At 39.2% G+C, this 13,651-nt stretch overlaps 1 protein-coding gene across 1 annotated transcript in view; it reads left to right on the forward strand.

The window, feature by feature from the left end:
- The window catches only part of PHEX (phosphate regulating endopeptidase X-linked), a 92,493-nt gene that overhangs the window by 15,453 nt on the left and 63,389 nt on the right, over nucleotides 1–13,651 (forward strand). The window contains exons 4-7 of the mRNA XM_065741463.1: nucleotides 6,375–6,461; nucleotides 6,724–6,950; nucleotides 9,865–9,933; nucleotides 12,107–12,223. Of these exons, the coding sequence (XP_065597535.1) occupies nucleotides 6,375–6,461; nucleotides 6,724–6,950; nucleotides 9,865–9,933; nucleotides 12,107–12,223 (500 nt within the window). The remainder of the gene's footprint in view (nucleotides 1–6,374; nucleotides 6,462–6,723; nucleotides 6,951–9,864; nucleotides 9,934–12,106; nucleotides 12,224–13,651) is intronic.

Genomic DNA, 13,651 nt, shown 5'->3' on the forward strand with positions numbered 1-13,651 from the left:
GTGCCTCCCCAGTGAAGATGCTGGGGTGCAAGGTTTTCTTTCAAAACGGGGATGAAATGCCTTTTTTTTCCTCTACTCAAATTCCTCAGTGACATTATTAAAACATCCTGTTGCTGGCAAAACATCAGGGGATATCCTCTAGATTTCTAAAAGATTAAAATGTACTTTCTAGCTTCTGCAGCTGAAGGAATAGAATGCTGTTGATTGAGATTTTGATGGAGACTTACTGTGGGCATAGCTGAAGGATGAGCTTCTTCTGCCTCTGGCTGAGTGAATGGATGGATATGGGTTGTACTCTTAGGCTGCTTTCTGGATCTGTGCTGAGAACAATGCTTTACAAATTGTTTTCAGCTGCAGTACTGAGCATCACCTGGGCAATGCTGAGCAACTCTGTCACTGACATTAGAGGCACTTCTGGGCTTTCAGTATCTCCAAAGGATTAAGTGCTGTGAGTCTTTGAATCAAATTCAGCATGATTTATGCTCATAAAGCAGTGCAGTTCAAATCAGTAAGACTCTGACTTGAGTTAGATATGGAGGAATTAATCCTCTGTGGCTCTCTTTCTTTATCTGCAACACTGGATAATGGCTGCATGTCCTTGTTGTCACATGTCTAAGAGTGCTTGGAGATCTTTATCCTTAGCATATAGAGTACAGTGCCAGGAGCAACCATTATCTCCTGTGACCTTGTATCACAAGCAATTACATTACCCATGTATGCAGCTCACTAGCTTGAACATAATTCACGTTGGGCTAAAGCTTATCTTCCAAAAAAAAGCATCAAGTCTTGAAGATGTTAAGGGGCAGAGAAGCCACTATCTCCACTGGTTGCTTGGCTCCAGTGGTTAATCACGGCCACTGCTGAATTTGTCTTCATATTCCAGTGACTGGCTTTCCTTGAGTCTCTTTTTAGTAGACTAAAGATCTCTTTGGCACCAAGCCTTTTCTAATGACACTACCCTTCCACCACCTTTTGCAAAACAAAACAAATCATGTTCTTAAAGTCTCCTACTGCATGGCTTTTTTATCCCCAGTTCTCAAGCCGCTTCACCCAAAGAAAAACTCATTGTTTTTAAAATATGGGCGACAGGGATGGACAGACATGCAGCATTCCAGTCTCACTCCAACCTGTGTACAACAGTAAGATCACCTCCCCAGTTTGATACTTCTCAGTTTTTGAGGTCTGAGACAGCTACATTCTCCAACATTGCCTTGGGATTTTGCACTGAACTGCATATTGCCTCCTTCTAGCTTTTCACTCTTCCAGAGTTAAAACTTTCCAGGAAGTAGGATGCCCCACTGGGGCTTTTGTATGGAATTTTTTAATTTAAACCCTGAGTGTATTCCCACTGGAATATTCTTTTTCTTCAAGGTAAAAAGCATTAGAATATACTTCAAATCATTATTAGATATCACTGTACAAACACTTCAGTTTGCACTTTCCGTGTACAGCAGATGTTTGTGGAAGGATAAATACAAAAGTAAATGAGAAAACAGCTCTCCTATCTTCACTAGCAGTATGTAGCCTCCGTATCTGTGGTTGGAAAGTGCAGTAAAACCTTATGTTATCTCTCTAGGACAAAAAATAAACTTAGCTAATAACACTGTCTAATTGCATTTCTGAGAGAGACTGTGTAAGCAGAGAACTATCTAATAGTACACAGAATATGTTTACAGTCTGCAGGCCATGATCATTATAACCTGAATCTGTTTTATTAATCTGAATATACAGTATGCATGCTTCTTTTCCCCACAAATCTGTGCAAGTCCTGTTTCTTGTATTCCAAGTCAGAAGGTAAAAAAGGTACATGATTTCTCAATACTGGAAATAAAAGTATGGTGGTTGAAAACCAAAGCTGCACAGGACATTAGGCTGGAAAGTCAACAACAGCTAGAAGTGGAAAGTAAGATTAAAGGTAACATTTAGCCACAGGGTTATTCTTAACCACTTTAGAATAGTATGTAGTTAAATGCACACACGCACACACACAAAATAGAAAAGCTTACTTTGTAAAGTGTTTTGCTCTCACTTTCAGAAGCAGATGATTGCTATTTACTGTAGGGTTGTGAACCACAGGAAGTTGGCCTTTTTTAGCTCTTTTGGCCTGAAAAAGCACTGCCTGCAGGACACTCAATAAAGACCTTCCTTCCTTCCCTTCCAAACCCAACACTCCATCCCCAGCGGCGTCTATTTTCCTTGACTGCCTGACTGAGCATCCGCAGCTCAGGCAACTAAAGATCATTCCAACTATGGCATGGTTTCTTTGGTGATGCTGAGTCCCTGTGTTTTGTAAAAGGGCCATTCAGTGTGATGATGTAAGCCTGCTTGACCCAGACTGTCACAAGTAAAGGAACTTTGGTTTGCAGTGCCAACATCCCTGCCCTCAGAAACTTGTTTTTTCTACCAAAATGAAATGATGAAGCAGTGCATGACCTTAGGAACCTTGGGATTGCAGAAACAGTTTTAACCAGTTTCTGACTGTGCATGAGATGATTTCTTGAGATAAGTTATGTTGTTTCAGCACTGCGGAGCAGAATTACCAATAAGTTTTGACATTTGCCATAACTAAGTTTTATATGAAGGCAGATATAAATCTTACTTCTGAGCATCCTGTGCATACAGAAACATAGACAAAGAGGAGCTTAGATCAATAACATGGTTCAAGACTCCTTTTATTCCTAAGAGAATAACTTTGGAATTAATTTGGAAGTAAAGAAGACAAAGATGTGGCTGAAGAACAAGAGCTGCTTCGCTAGAATATCCATTCAAACTCATACTTTATATTTGACTAGGGACAGGTGGTCACAAATCCATATGCTCCCCTGGCAAGAGAATAAAGCAGGTGCTTGCAAAGGCAGTAGGGAACTGAGATCGTCTGCTTTTCTGAGGGTGTTCTATTAGATTATTAGCTGATATGTGATGGTCTTCCTCTTCCTACCTCTTGGAAGATCTCTTGGGAGCTGCTTTCATTCAGCTGCACAAAGAGTAACTAACTGAAACTATTAAAATCATTCTATGTGGAAAGGCAGTTGCTCCAGACAGTTGTAGTAAATAGCTGAATTTTGCCAAGGAGTCTGGATTTGTTCCCTTTGGGTTACTGACTGGCATTTTCTGTAGCGTAGGTGAGGTCCTGAAATGCCATGTATCTAGTCAGTGTTTGGAAACCCTTCATGTAGGATCTGCGCATCTTGTGGATCCTCGGAAGCAGTAGCACTGAGCTGCAGCCCTCTCACAACTTTCTGCTATGACTAGGCTACTTGTAGCACCCAATCTCATCCATTTAAAGACAGTTTTATGTATTTACATTGTTTGCCATCACAGTGATGACTTTTTTCAGAGAATAGTCCAACTTATAGATACATTAATTAATTACTCATACATTTGATTAGCATGTACTACTTTTTGCCTCTTCTTTCGAGAACTCAAATATTCAAAGACATATAAAATAGCTATAAATATTTGTGAGTTAAATAGAAATAATTTCTGAACCTTCTATTTAGATTTTTTATTAGCTAATGTAGAAAGCAAGTGGATCTGACCAGTGCTTCAGAACTGAGCTTCTGAATCTGTCTGAAAGCTTGAGGATAAGGCTGAGAAACTTCTGTAGTTTGAAGAGCTATCATAGTTGACATCCCCTGTCTCAGTGGCCAAACACAGGATTCAACCAGCTTATTAAGATTTTCATATTTGACCTCTGAATTTGCCATTGTCAGAACCAAGAATTTTCTTCAAAAATTAGTTCTGTGCAAAATGGCATCATATACCCTGCCTCATTCTTTGCAAAAGTGCAAGGAGAGTTTCAGCTTCATTCTGACATATAACAAGGTGATTTGATGAGGAAGCTCTAGGTCTCATTTTGACGTGATTTTACGTATGTGTATTCCTAGAATTGATTTTATTTTATTCGATCTCATCGTCTGTATCACTCCTGAGCTTTAGCTGGGCCTTATTGAATTTTATTAGCTTCAAAATTTCATGTCTGTGCAGCTTACTGGCAAGGAACAGAAGTTATTACCATGGCTTTAACAGGAGTGTGTTTTTTTCATCCTTAGTTTTATGTAGGTTTCATTTATAGTTTCTCTTTAAATGTCATTCTTAAAACATGAACTGGTCTGATTGTTCTGTTAAGGACTGTGGACACTGGAAATATGTGTCAATGGTTGGTATAATATTCTATTTAACAAGCTGATAAAAACTGAGAACTTAAAGATTTGAAACCAAAGCTATAAAAATACTTGCTGAACAGGATTCCATATTGAAAATCTTAAATAAAAGGAAAGTGATATTATTACATTGCTCAAATGAGATCTTTGTTTTTCCCTCCCCATGGAGAGAAGTGTTTGGATGAAGAGAACAGCTGGCATTTGTTCATCAACTGGCATAATCGTTGACAAATAAATATTTGAATGTCAGCTGTATGGTCCCCTGAGTGTAGGTGCTCTGATGGGCATGGATGAGAAGTATCAGGATGAGGCATGGCACGGAGTTTCTTGAGTAGGCTGCATATGAAAGAGGTTTGATTTTACCATCTCTGTTGTCAGTAAATGGTCTTCAGCTGACTTTGGCAGACCACTGGAAGTTCTGCATTGCACTTTGTTCTACCTTATGTTTGTGGCATGTTTCTTAACTCAGACACAGCACCACAAAAGACCAATCTGAACTACACCTTTGCTCATAAACCCTCCTGAAATCCAGAGTGATACCCTCTGAGGAATATGCTGTAGGAAAGGAACTCTTGAAGTTTTCAAGGCTTCTTAGCTCTAGCTGAGCACCCAACAAGAGGCACTTGAGACGGTTCCAGCAAAGCCATTCTTTCCAGTGGTCCCAGTAAAAGTAGGGTAAAGTTGGGTGTGACCTGTTTGGGTTTCACAAAACCACATCAGGTCCACCAGAGTTTGCTAACCCATTTTCCATCCCCTGCTCAAGTGCTACCTTGCTTCTCTTGTTCATGGAAGTGCTCTTGCTGTGCTGTACCTGATGTGACAGATGTTGCTGAAGATAGGCTGGCTCTGATAGGCATAATATGTGTTTGTGCAACATCTTGGCTGATTTATAGCTTGGATAAATGGCTCGAGGCAGCTGACAATGGACTACTGAGATTCAGATGCACTTTGCATGATATTTCACATCCATGCATAATGTAAGGAGAGCAAGAGAAATGACAGCTTAGAAAAACTAGTTTGGCCTTCCAGCACAAAAGGACTTGACATCTATAGTAAGGGAGCTATATAACACAGCTTCTCGTATAGCGGTTCTGAATTTGTCCTTCTGTGTCATTTACAAAACTGAAGATGTGTGTGTCTAATGGACAAAAGGACAGTTCTGGTGAAAACAAACCCCAACAGTCTTGCTCCTGGGATCCTTCTACCACCTCCCTTGGATTCTAATGACACAGAATGTCAGCGCCAGAAGCTGAGCCACCTGAAAAATTCCAGAGTTTCTGCCCTGTGTGCTGGATCCCAGCCCCTCTGAATACCTGTCACCTCTGTTTGTTGAGGTGGCTCTTTGTGAGGAACAGCAGTGGACACTATCAGTCAGCTGTCCTTGTAGTAATCTTTTAAAAAGTATGTATATCCTTGTCACAGATGGAGGCTAAAGCACTGCACACTTCACTCGTAAGAGGAAGGCAGGAAGATATTTACTGATATAAAGTAGGTGTAAGATGGTAATTTGAACAGTGATGACAGTGACTCAACAAGATTTGAAATGGCTAAATATCCTTGACTATTTGCTACAGAGAGTGAGTCTAAGCTCAGACCTTAGCAAAGCTAGTATAGCTTGAAAACAGTATAGCTTGAAAACTTAATGAGGATCTGTTGGCAAATTGTCACCACATCTCAGATGAATATCTGTGCAGGTGTTAAGTAACCTCAAGGGGTGTTTCTATTCAAGGGGAGATTATGGTGTGCAGCCAGCTGCTTGCTTAGGGTTCTTAGGCTGCTTCCTATTTATAGGGTAGGATGATTGACTCATAGTCAGACAATTTAGAATTGGATCTATTGAAGGTGTCTATTATCAGTTCTGTGAATATTCAGTTTGAGGCAATATGGCAGTCATTAACTGCCTCTGTTGAAACCTTGATTGTTACCAGTCCCAAGGACAAGGTCTTTTGCACCGCACTGCATGCACTAGGCCTTGGAGTAATGACCAGTCTGGGTGAGGGAGCAAGGAATGGACTGTCGCAGTCCTTCTGTGTGGAGGTGGAAAAAAGTGAAAATACCTCTTGTGTCTGTGTCGTGGCCTAAGAGAATACATATGGAAGGAACCTCATCCCTAGTTAGCTAAGGGCTGTGACCGAAGTAAACACTGAGAGAGGAAAACAGAAAGTACCCACATTTTAAAATGTATTGAAAAACTGTCAATTATTTTTTCAGCATTGCTTGAGAAACCGATCAGCAAAAGACAGGACAGTGAAGCTGTACAGAAGGCCAAGATCCTTTATGCGTCCTGTATGAATGAGAGTAAGTGATCTGATCTGGGGAAACCTGTGTATTATACATGTTTATACAGGCAAGGCCTTTTGCTCTCCACTGAACTCCATTGAGACTTTCTATAGGACTGCTGTGCCTATGTATTCACAGGCAGAGCAGAAGCTTTGGATTCAGCTATTTGTTTTTTCCTACTTGGAAATCTATCAGTGCCGATAAATCTTTGCTTCTCCTCTGGCTCTTGCAGGATTTGAATCATATGCAATGTAACTGTTGTCACACTTCAACATTTCAGATAAAATTGAAAAAGCAGACATGAAACCACTGTTAAGCATCCTGAGGCATTCCCCTTTCCGCTGGCCTGTGCTGGAATCCAACATCGGACCAGAGGGGCTGTGGTCAGAGAGGAGATTTAGCTTAGTGCAGACCCTGGCAACACTTCGTGGTCAATACAGCAACTCTGTCTTCATCCGTTTATATGTGGCTGCTGATGACAAAGTCTCCAATCGGTATATCCTGAAGGTACAGCACAGCATATCTATTAGCTTACTTTGCATGGCATTTTGTGATCTTGTTTTTTTAAAATAAGTGTTCTGGATGCCGAGTATGGCTGTTTAATCTATGAAGATGAGGAATTGTGCATCAGCCACAAATATTCTGAACTTGAGATGTTTTTCTTGAAATGGAAATGGTTTATATTGTGCTGATACCTTACAACAACAACAAAATAAAATCACAGTCTTCTAAACTGGAAATATAGTTTAGTTTATTGAAATTCTTTTGTTTTGGATCAAAGCATAGAGTTTATAACAGTACATGGCATTACACAGCTTTTTAGATTAGTGAAAAAATAGACGAAAACCAAAATTGCCTAGCTGTAGTCTGACAATACTCCAGAGAGAATTGCAACACTTAGGATAAGATGTCATCATGGCAAGATCCAGTGCCTGGGTCAAATGCATTGGTTTTTTTAGGAAATAGAGTTGAATAACCAGAGTGGACCAGCTCTCCACTGCTATGAGAATGTAGTTTATAAAGACCAGAGAGAAGGGACAAAGAAGAAAGGTTTACCACCATTAATCACAGCAAAATAGCATCTATGGTCCATATGTTGGTAGTATCCTGGCTAGCTGTATTTGGGACTCATACAACAGTTAACTGTGGTGGTACTGGATGTTGCTTTTGAATCCGTTCTTTGAAAGGCCCTTTCACTGAGGCATTGGTCTGCTATGAGATTCAAGGGTAACTTTTCCTCATTTCTAAGGAGTTTTCCTGAATGTTTGAGGCAACTGCTGATCAACAGTTCACTGCGTTAAGGATGTCATTCTGATAAGATGCTGTTCAGATCCTGTCAGAGTTGCTTTGGCTGAAGATTTAAAGGAACTGAATAGTAGAATCAAAAGAGGAAATATTTAGCTATCTCCTCTCATACTCCTGTTGTTAGTCCATGACATCTGCCAGCAGAGGGTTTGGATAGGTTTGTATGTCTGATTCTTTGAAAATGAATTTATTCCTTGCAATATCTTCATTTGGTATGCTTAGTGGCCCCTATGAATTGGGTATCTAAATAACTGAAATTCTACATCCTCTGAATAATGTGTTATTCCTTAGGGGATTCTGTTTTTATTGTTAATTTGATTAAGAACTTGATCAGCAGAATGCATCAGCCGGTGTTCTACTTTGTCAGTGTTTTTACAAATTTCCCAGGAGTGAAGCTGTACCAGGGAGTATTTCAATCTGCTTGTGAAAACGGATCTATTGCAAAATTATTTGTTCATCACTGCAAAAGCATGAATGGATCAGAAAAACAGGAGATGCTCCAAATAAAGCTTTGTTCAATGTGATTTTCTTTTTCCTGAAGGAGTTGATTAATTTTTTTCTTTATATCTCATATTTGTGCTTTCTTTATTTCAACGGATTATCAAGTCTGATTCTTAAGCCAGGAAAATTTGAATGAACAATTTAAGCAATAGGGACATAGCTGAAATAGACCTAATAATCTGAAGTTAACAATTGCTAGGACATGCATCTGCAAAGCATGAGTATACAGGGTGTTTTTTTCTTTTTTTCTTCAATACATGGAAGAAAGGTGATACTCTTTCTCAAAGGATCAGAATTGCACTGAACATCGCAGCTTCAGTGAATATCATCAGCTTTCAGTAGATGGTTTGTTTTATTTTGTTTATGGTGTATCTTAAAGCTTGAGAACATCACTCAAAGGAGAGGATGATATTTATTCATCCATTTTAGATTATATTTTCATTTACTTGGGTCGTATTTTATGAATGTAGAAAATGTGAAATGTAAGTGTTGTAGGATATAGATTAAGTAGTGAAATAGTATCAATAAATACAATACTTCTTCACTACTTCTAAAAAACAACACATCAAAGTAATAATCTTACAGTATCAAAAATGTTTTTTTTTTTCCCATTTACGTCAATATCTTCTTCAGAATGTGGAAGTTGGTTGACTTATGCTATCAGATTTGGCTTCTATACTCAAACTTGATTAATCATGTTGAAGAGTCTTGTGATATCTCTGTTTCTAGTACTAACTTTAAGAGATCTGCTCCACTGTGATTTTTGGCTGGTTAAGAACTTGAAACATTATGCACATGTTCCCCTGTTGTCATCTTTTCATTCAAAAGACTAAGTGAACCCATTAAACTTTCAAGTCTCATTTTATAAATTACCTTGACGACATTATCCAGCATTAGGGTAACTGTAGGCCAGCAAGTCTGATCATAGTTTGAATCAGAAATATTTAAAACCTGTGTCTGCCATACATCTTTAGCAAATTTACTGGAAGCATAACAATTTCCCATGCACGCAATGATTTCTGTGGCTGGAAACCAGCTGTACCTCTGTTCAAAAAGCCAAATACTCATTACAGCACTCAGTGTTGGCCTAGAGTAAAGCTCAAATGCATAACCTTAATTTCTGTCAAAGTAGGCTAACGAAGCTTTCCAGGCACAGAGGAGCTTATGTGCTCCAGCAGTTAATGGACATTTGGTCCATACACTAAGTTTTGTGTCCAGAGTTGATGCTTGTGCCCCTGAAATACATATAACATGAACAATTGTCTGCACTCATTATTTGATCCTATAGACTCACTCCTTTTACCTTACCCTACTTGTAATGGAGCCATGAACACATAAATCATGGTAGGTGATACTTTTGCTGTAGTAGGTGGCTCAAGGTACTGTGGGAGGCACCTGTGGCTTCCCAGATTGTATTAATACTATTAAGGTAATGTCTGTCAGCATGACATAGATTTTTTTTTTTAATTATGTGAAAATCAGGCTATTTTTCAGAAATACATTATGTATTAGATATTTACATTCATTGTCATTGCCAGAAAAATGTGAACTCTTTGAAGTTTGCTAATTTGGCTACCTTTAATTATTAAATGCTTTTTCTTGTTATTTTTAACAGCTAGATCAAGCAAGCCTATCTCTTTCATCTCGAGAGGATTACCTAGAAAACACCACAGAAGCTAAATCTGTAAGTAGTACTAACTAAAACTCAAAATATCTACTTTTGTCATTGTGGATTTTGCTTTGTTAAGTTCCAATCTGGGAAACGATTATGGTTTGGTAGGATTTAGATTTTTCTAGGTATTTTCTATTAGAAAAAAACTCAACCACAAGCATCACTACTAAAAACACTTGCAAAGTTTTTTGAACAAAGATTTTAATAAGAAACAGGGTCCCCCATACTTTTCTTCCCCCTTAGGAAGGACCTCTGGAAATCATCTAGTCCAGCCTCTTTGCTTAGTCAGAAACAGCCACAACAGGGTGCCCAGAACTGTCAGATTTTTATTTTAATATCTCCACAAACTATGGGCGACTCAAAACTGAGCACAGCACTCAAGTGTGGGCTCACCAGTGGTGAGCAAAGGGGAAGGATCACCTTCAACCTGCTGGCAGCACAAGGTGCTGCTGTCCTTTGCTGGAAGAGCACATCACCATCTCAAATTCAGCTTAGTGTCTACCAAGATGCCCTGAGTTTTTTCTGCAGAAGTGCTTCTTAGCTATTGGCCCCCAGTCTGTGTTCTTACTTGTGGTTATTTCTCCACAGATGCAGGATTTGGCATTTCCCTTTGTAGAACTTCATTATTCCTGTTGGCCCCTTTCTCCAGCCTAACAATGTTGTTCAAAATGGCAACACAACCATCCGGTGCATCAGCCAGTTCTCCAGTTTTGTACTTTCAGCACACCGACATGCTGAAGGTGTACATGCAAGAAAACCACATGCTTCAGGCACTTTCTGTAGTATGAAACCTGCAGAGCTGTGTCCTTATGAAGTACCATCTAGGTCCGGGAGTCCAACATAGATAGTTCTCTGGGGCACCCTGCATTCAAGGACAGCTGTCAGAGTTCATTAGCAGCTGCCACAGATATCCTTACTGTAGACTTCACCTGATGTGGTGGCAATGGGAGCCTCCCCACCCACTGAGAGGTCCCAGAATTTCCTAGGCAATGGATCTCAAGACTGTCTCAAGAGTGAGGATTCCAGATGCTGCTGTGTCAGTGAGCTGCTCTCCTACTACCATCAAATTAGCCTGAATTTATTTAATGAAGGGAATGAGTTCCTCAGCAGATCTCACTAATTCATTTCCTCTTCTTCCCATTTATTATTTCTCAGTACTCTGCTACACCTTATCAAGAAGCTTTCTTTCTCCTTTTCTGTGGAAAACAAACATGAACTGTTGATGTTAAGCACACGTATTGATATTTGACAATGCCAACATCTTTTTCACCCTCCTTTGATGAAAGTCTGTGGATAATGTACAACACATACAGGCCAAAGCTCAAGGAAAGCCAGCAATTGAATCATCATGGGGAGCAAGTTATTGCTGTTGTTAAGATTTTACAGTATTGCTTCCCTTTTAAATTCTCTAAGAAGATAGTGAGTTTTTTAGCCACATCTATCTGAGCAGATGCCTGTATCCAAAGAACAGTATCTATTTAAAAATTAAAGATGGTAATGTGCCAGGAAATGCTTTTGCTTTTGGGAGACTACAGGCCAGCCAGAGCTGTTTGTAGGAACAGTTTGATCCCTCTCAAACTTCTGAAAGATGATTCTGGGGAAGAGATAGCACATAAAGCGCTACAATATAAAGATTGATACATGCAGTGTTTTCTGCTGATATTTGTATGTACACACTAGGCTAAAACAGCTTTTTTAGGATAGGTTGATAGCACAGAGAATTTTAGTAGGTACTTGTGTTGTGTGCTGTAGCAGAAACAGAGGAGGGATGTCCCTTTACCTCCCTATCTTCTCATCCACTACACTTGTACTCATCTATCAGTACTTCAGGCCTGTGCTGACTACTGTATGAGACTGCAAAAACAAACACATTGTTGAACCCCATTGTAAGAGCTCTGCATTCTCAGCCACATCCAGAAGTATCATTTGCACTTCATGAGATCTATAAACTCTGTGAACCACAGCAGATAGCTCTATCTGTCCTCCACAGTATGCTTATGGTGTCATTTCCCCTTTTCTCCTCAATGAAAGCAGACACTTGAGGTAAAAAAAGTGGTTCCAAGAGCATGAAAGTGCAATGTATTCAACTCTTTGCTATAAGCTGGATATTTGTGTCTTACTGCTATGGCTGTGTTGAAGTGCAAATCCAGTAATAATTTCCCTTGTTTTGTTTTGTTTTCCCCAGTATCGAGATACCTTCTTGCAGTTCATGGTTGACACTGCAGTGCTTCTGGGTGCAAATGCTTCACGAGCTGAATCTGATATGAAGTCAGTCCTAAAGCTAGAAGTCAAAATAGCTGAGGTTGGTAATTTTATGTGCAATTGAAAATTGCTTTCAAAAAAAAGGGCAATCCTGAATGTTTCGAAATGGAAAGTCATTGTGTTAACAACCTTAGTGATACTGTTTCATGGAAGGAGAAGGAAAGGAGCAAACCTGATGGAAGAAAATGAACAGTCCTCTTGCTTTAGTTAACTGATAAATTAAAAAATTATTCTCAGGGGCATTGGGTGAGGAATTAAAAAATAAAACAAATTAACAAAACCCTTAGCGAAACATATCATAGAATCAGAGAATCATTAAGGTTGGAGAGCTGAAGGCCATCCACAGCAGCAGTAAGCCAGTGTTTCCATCTCTCTGCTGAAAGTAGAGACAAAATTTTGTCAAACCTCTATATGAAAGCAGGAACAAGGATTGTTGTATGATCCCTAATGAGCACAATTAATTATATAAACCTGAGACTGTGTTTTCAAAAGCAGTAGTCCTGTTTGTCACTTGGCCTATCCTGAGTTACTCTCTACTCTTTTTAAAGTGAACATATATCATGGAGAACTTCTATGCTTCGGAAGAGAGACAAAAGGAATAAAAAGAAGATATGTATTTTTGATTTAGGGATGAGAGGCATGCTTCAGGAGATCTGATTGCGTACATGGAAGATTTCAAGTAGATTTGAGTTACTGGAGGAAGAGGAAAAATTTAGAGAGGAAGAGAGCAAGCGAGTTCAAGAAGAGTTTAAATATCTGCCATATAAATGAAATTTTCATAAAGGGAGAATAAAATAGTTTTTTGTCTGTGTGGCTTGAGCAACAGTAAAACCGCAGACATTTACTGCAGAATTTTGTTTGGAGATCTGCCAGCTATTTGGTTAGTCTAGTGTCAATCTCTGCCCTGTTTAAATTCAGCACCATAAAGCATGTTGCACAGTATTTACCCTAGAGCTGGGCTGGCACTGGTGTCAGGAATTCTTGTTTCTCTTGAACAGTGAGAAAATTTGTATTTTTATCTTGTTGATTCATTTCTTTATTATGACTCAGACAGATGCCTTGGAATCTGAATGTCCCTTGTCAATTTTAAAGGGCTTGTTTTATATTTAGATTTCATTTGCTACATCCTTGGATTTTTACTCCATAGTGGGTCCTGAGGCCTGGCTCCTCTGGTCAGCCAGACGAGAGTCTCTGTTGGTGAATGTTTTTGCTCATTTCTGGCCTATTTACTTAGGTTTCCTGCTATGGAAGTCAAGATAGTTGGTTAAAAGGGAGGAAAAAATGATGTGTATCTGACTTTCCTCGAGGTGAAGCCAGGCCATAGAAGGGCCATTTTCAAATTCAGGAGATGAGATACGTTTCCAGCATACCTATTTCAGATTTGACATTTAAAACTGTATAGTTTGAAGCTGATAGAATATTAATGATATAGGTGTACATTTGATAGGATATTAATGATCTAGGTGTG

The sequence above is a fragment of the Cyrtonyx montezumae genome, unplaced genomic scaffold (assembly GCF_038088225.1).
Source record: "Cyrtonyx montezumae isolate F1298 unplaced genomic scaffold, pur_monq_1.0 scaffold_3, whole genome shotgun sequence".
NCBI lineage: Eukaryota > Metazoa > Chordata > Aves > Galliformes > Odontophoridae > Cyrtonyx > Cyrtonyx montezumae.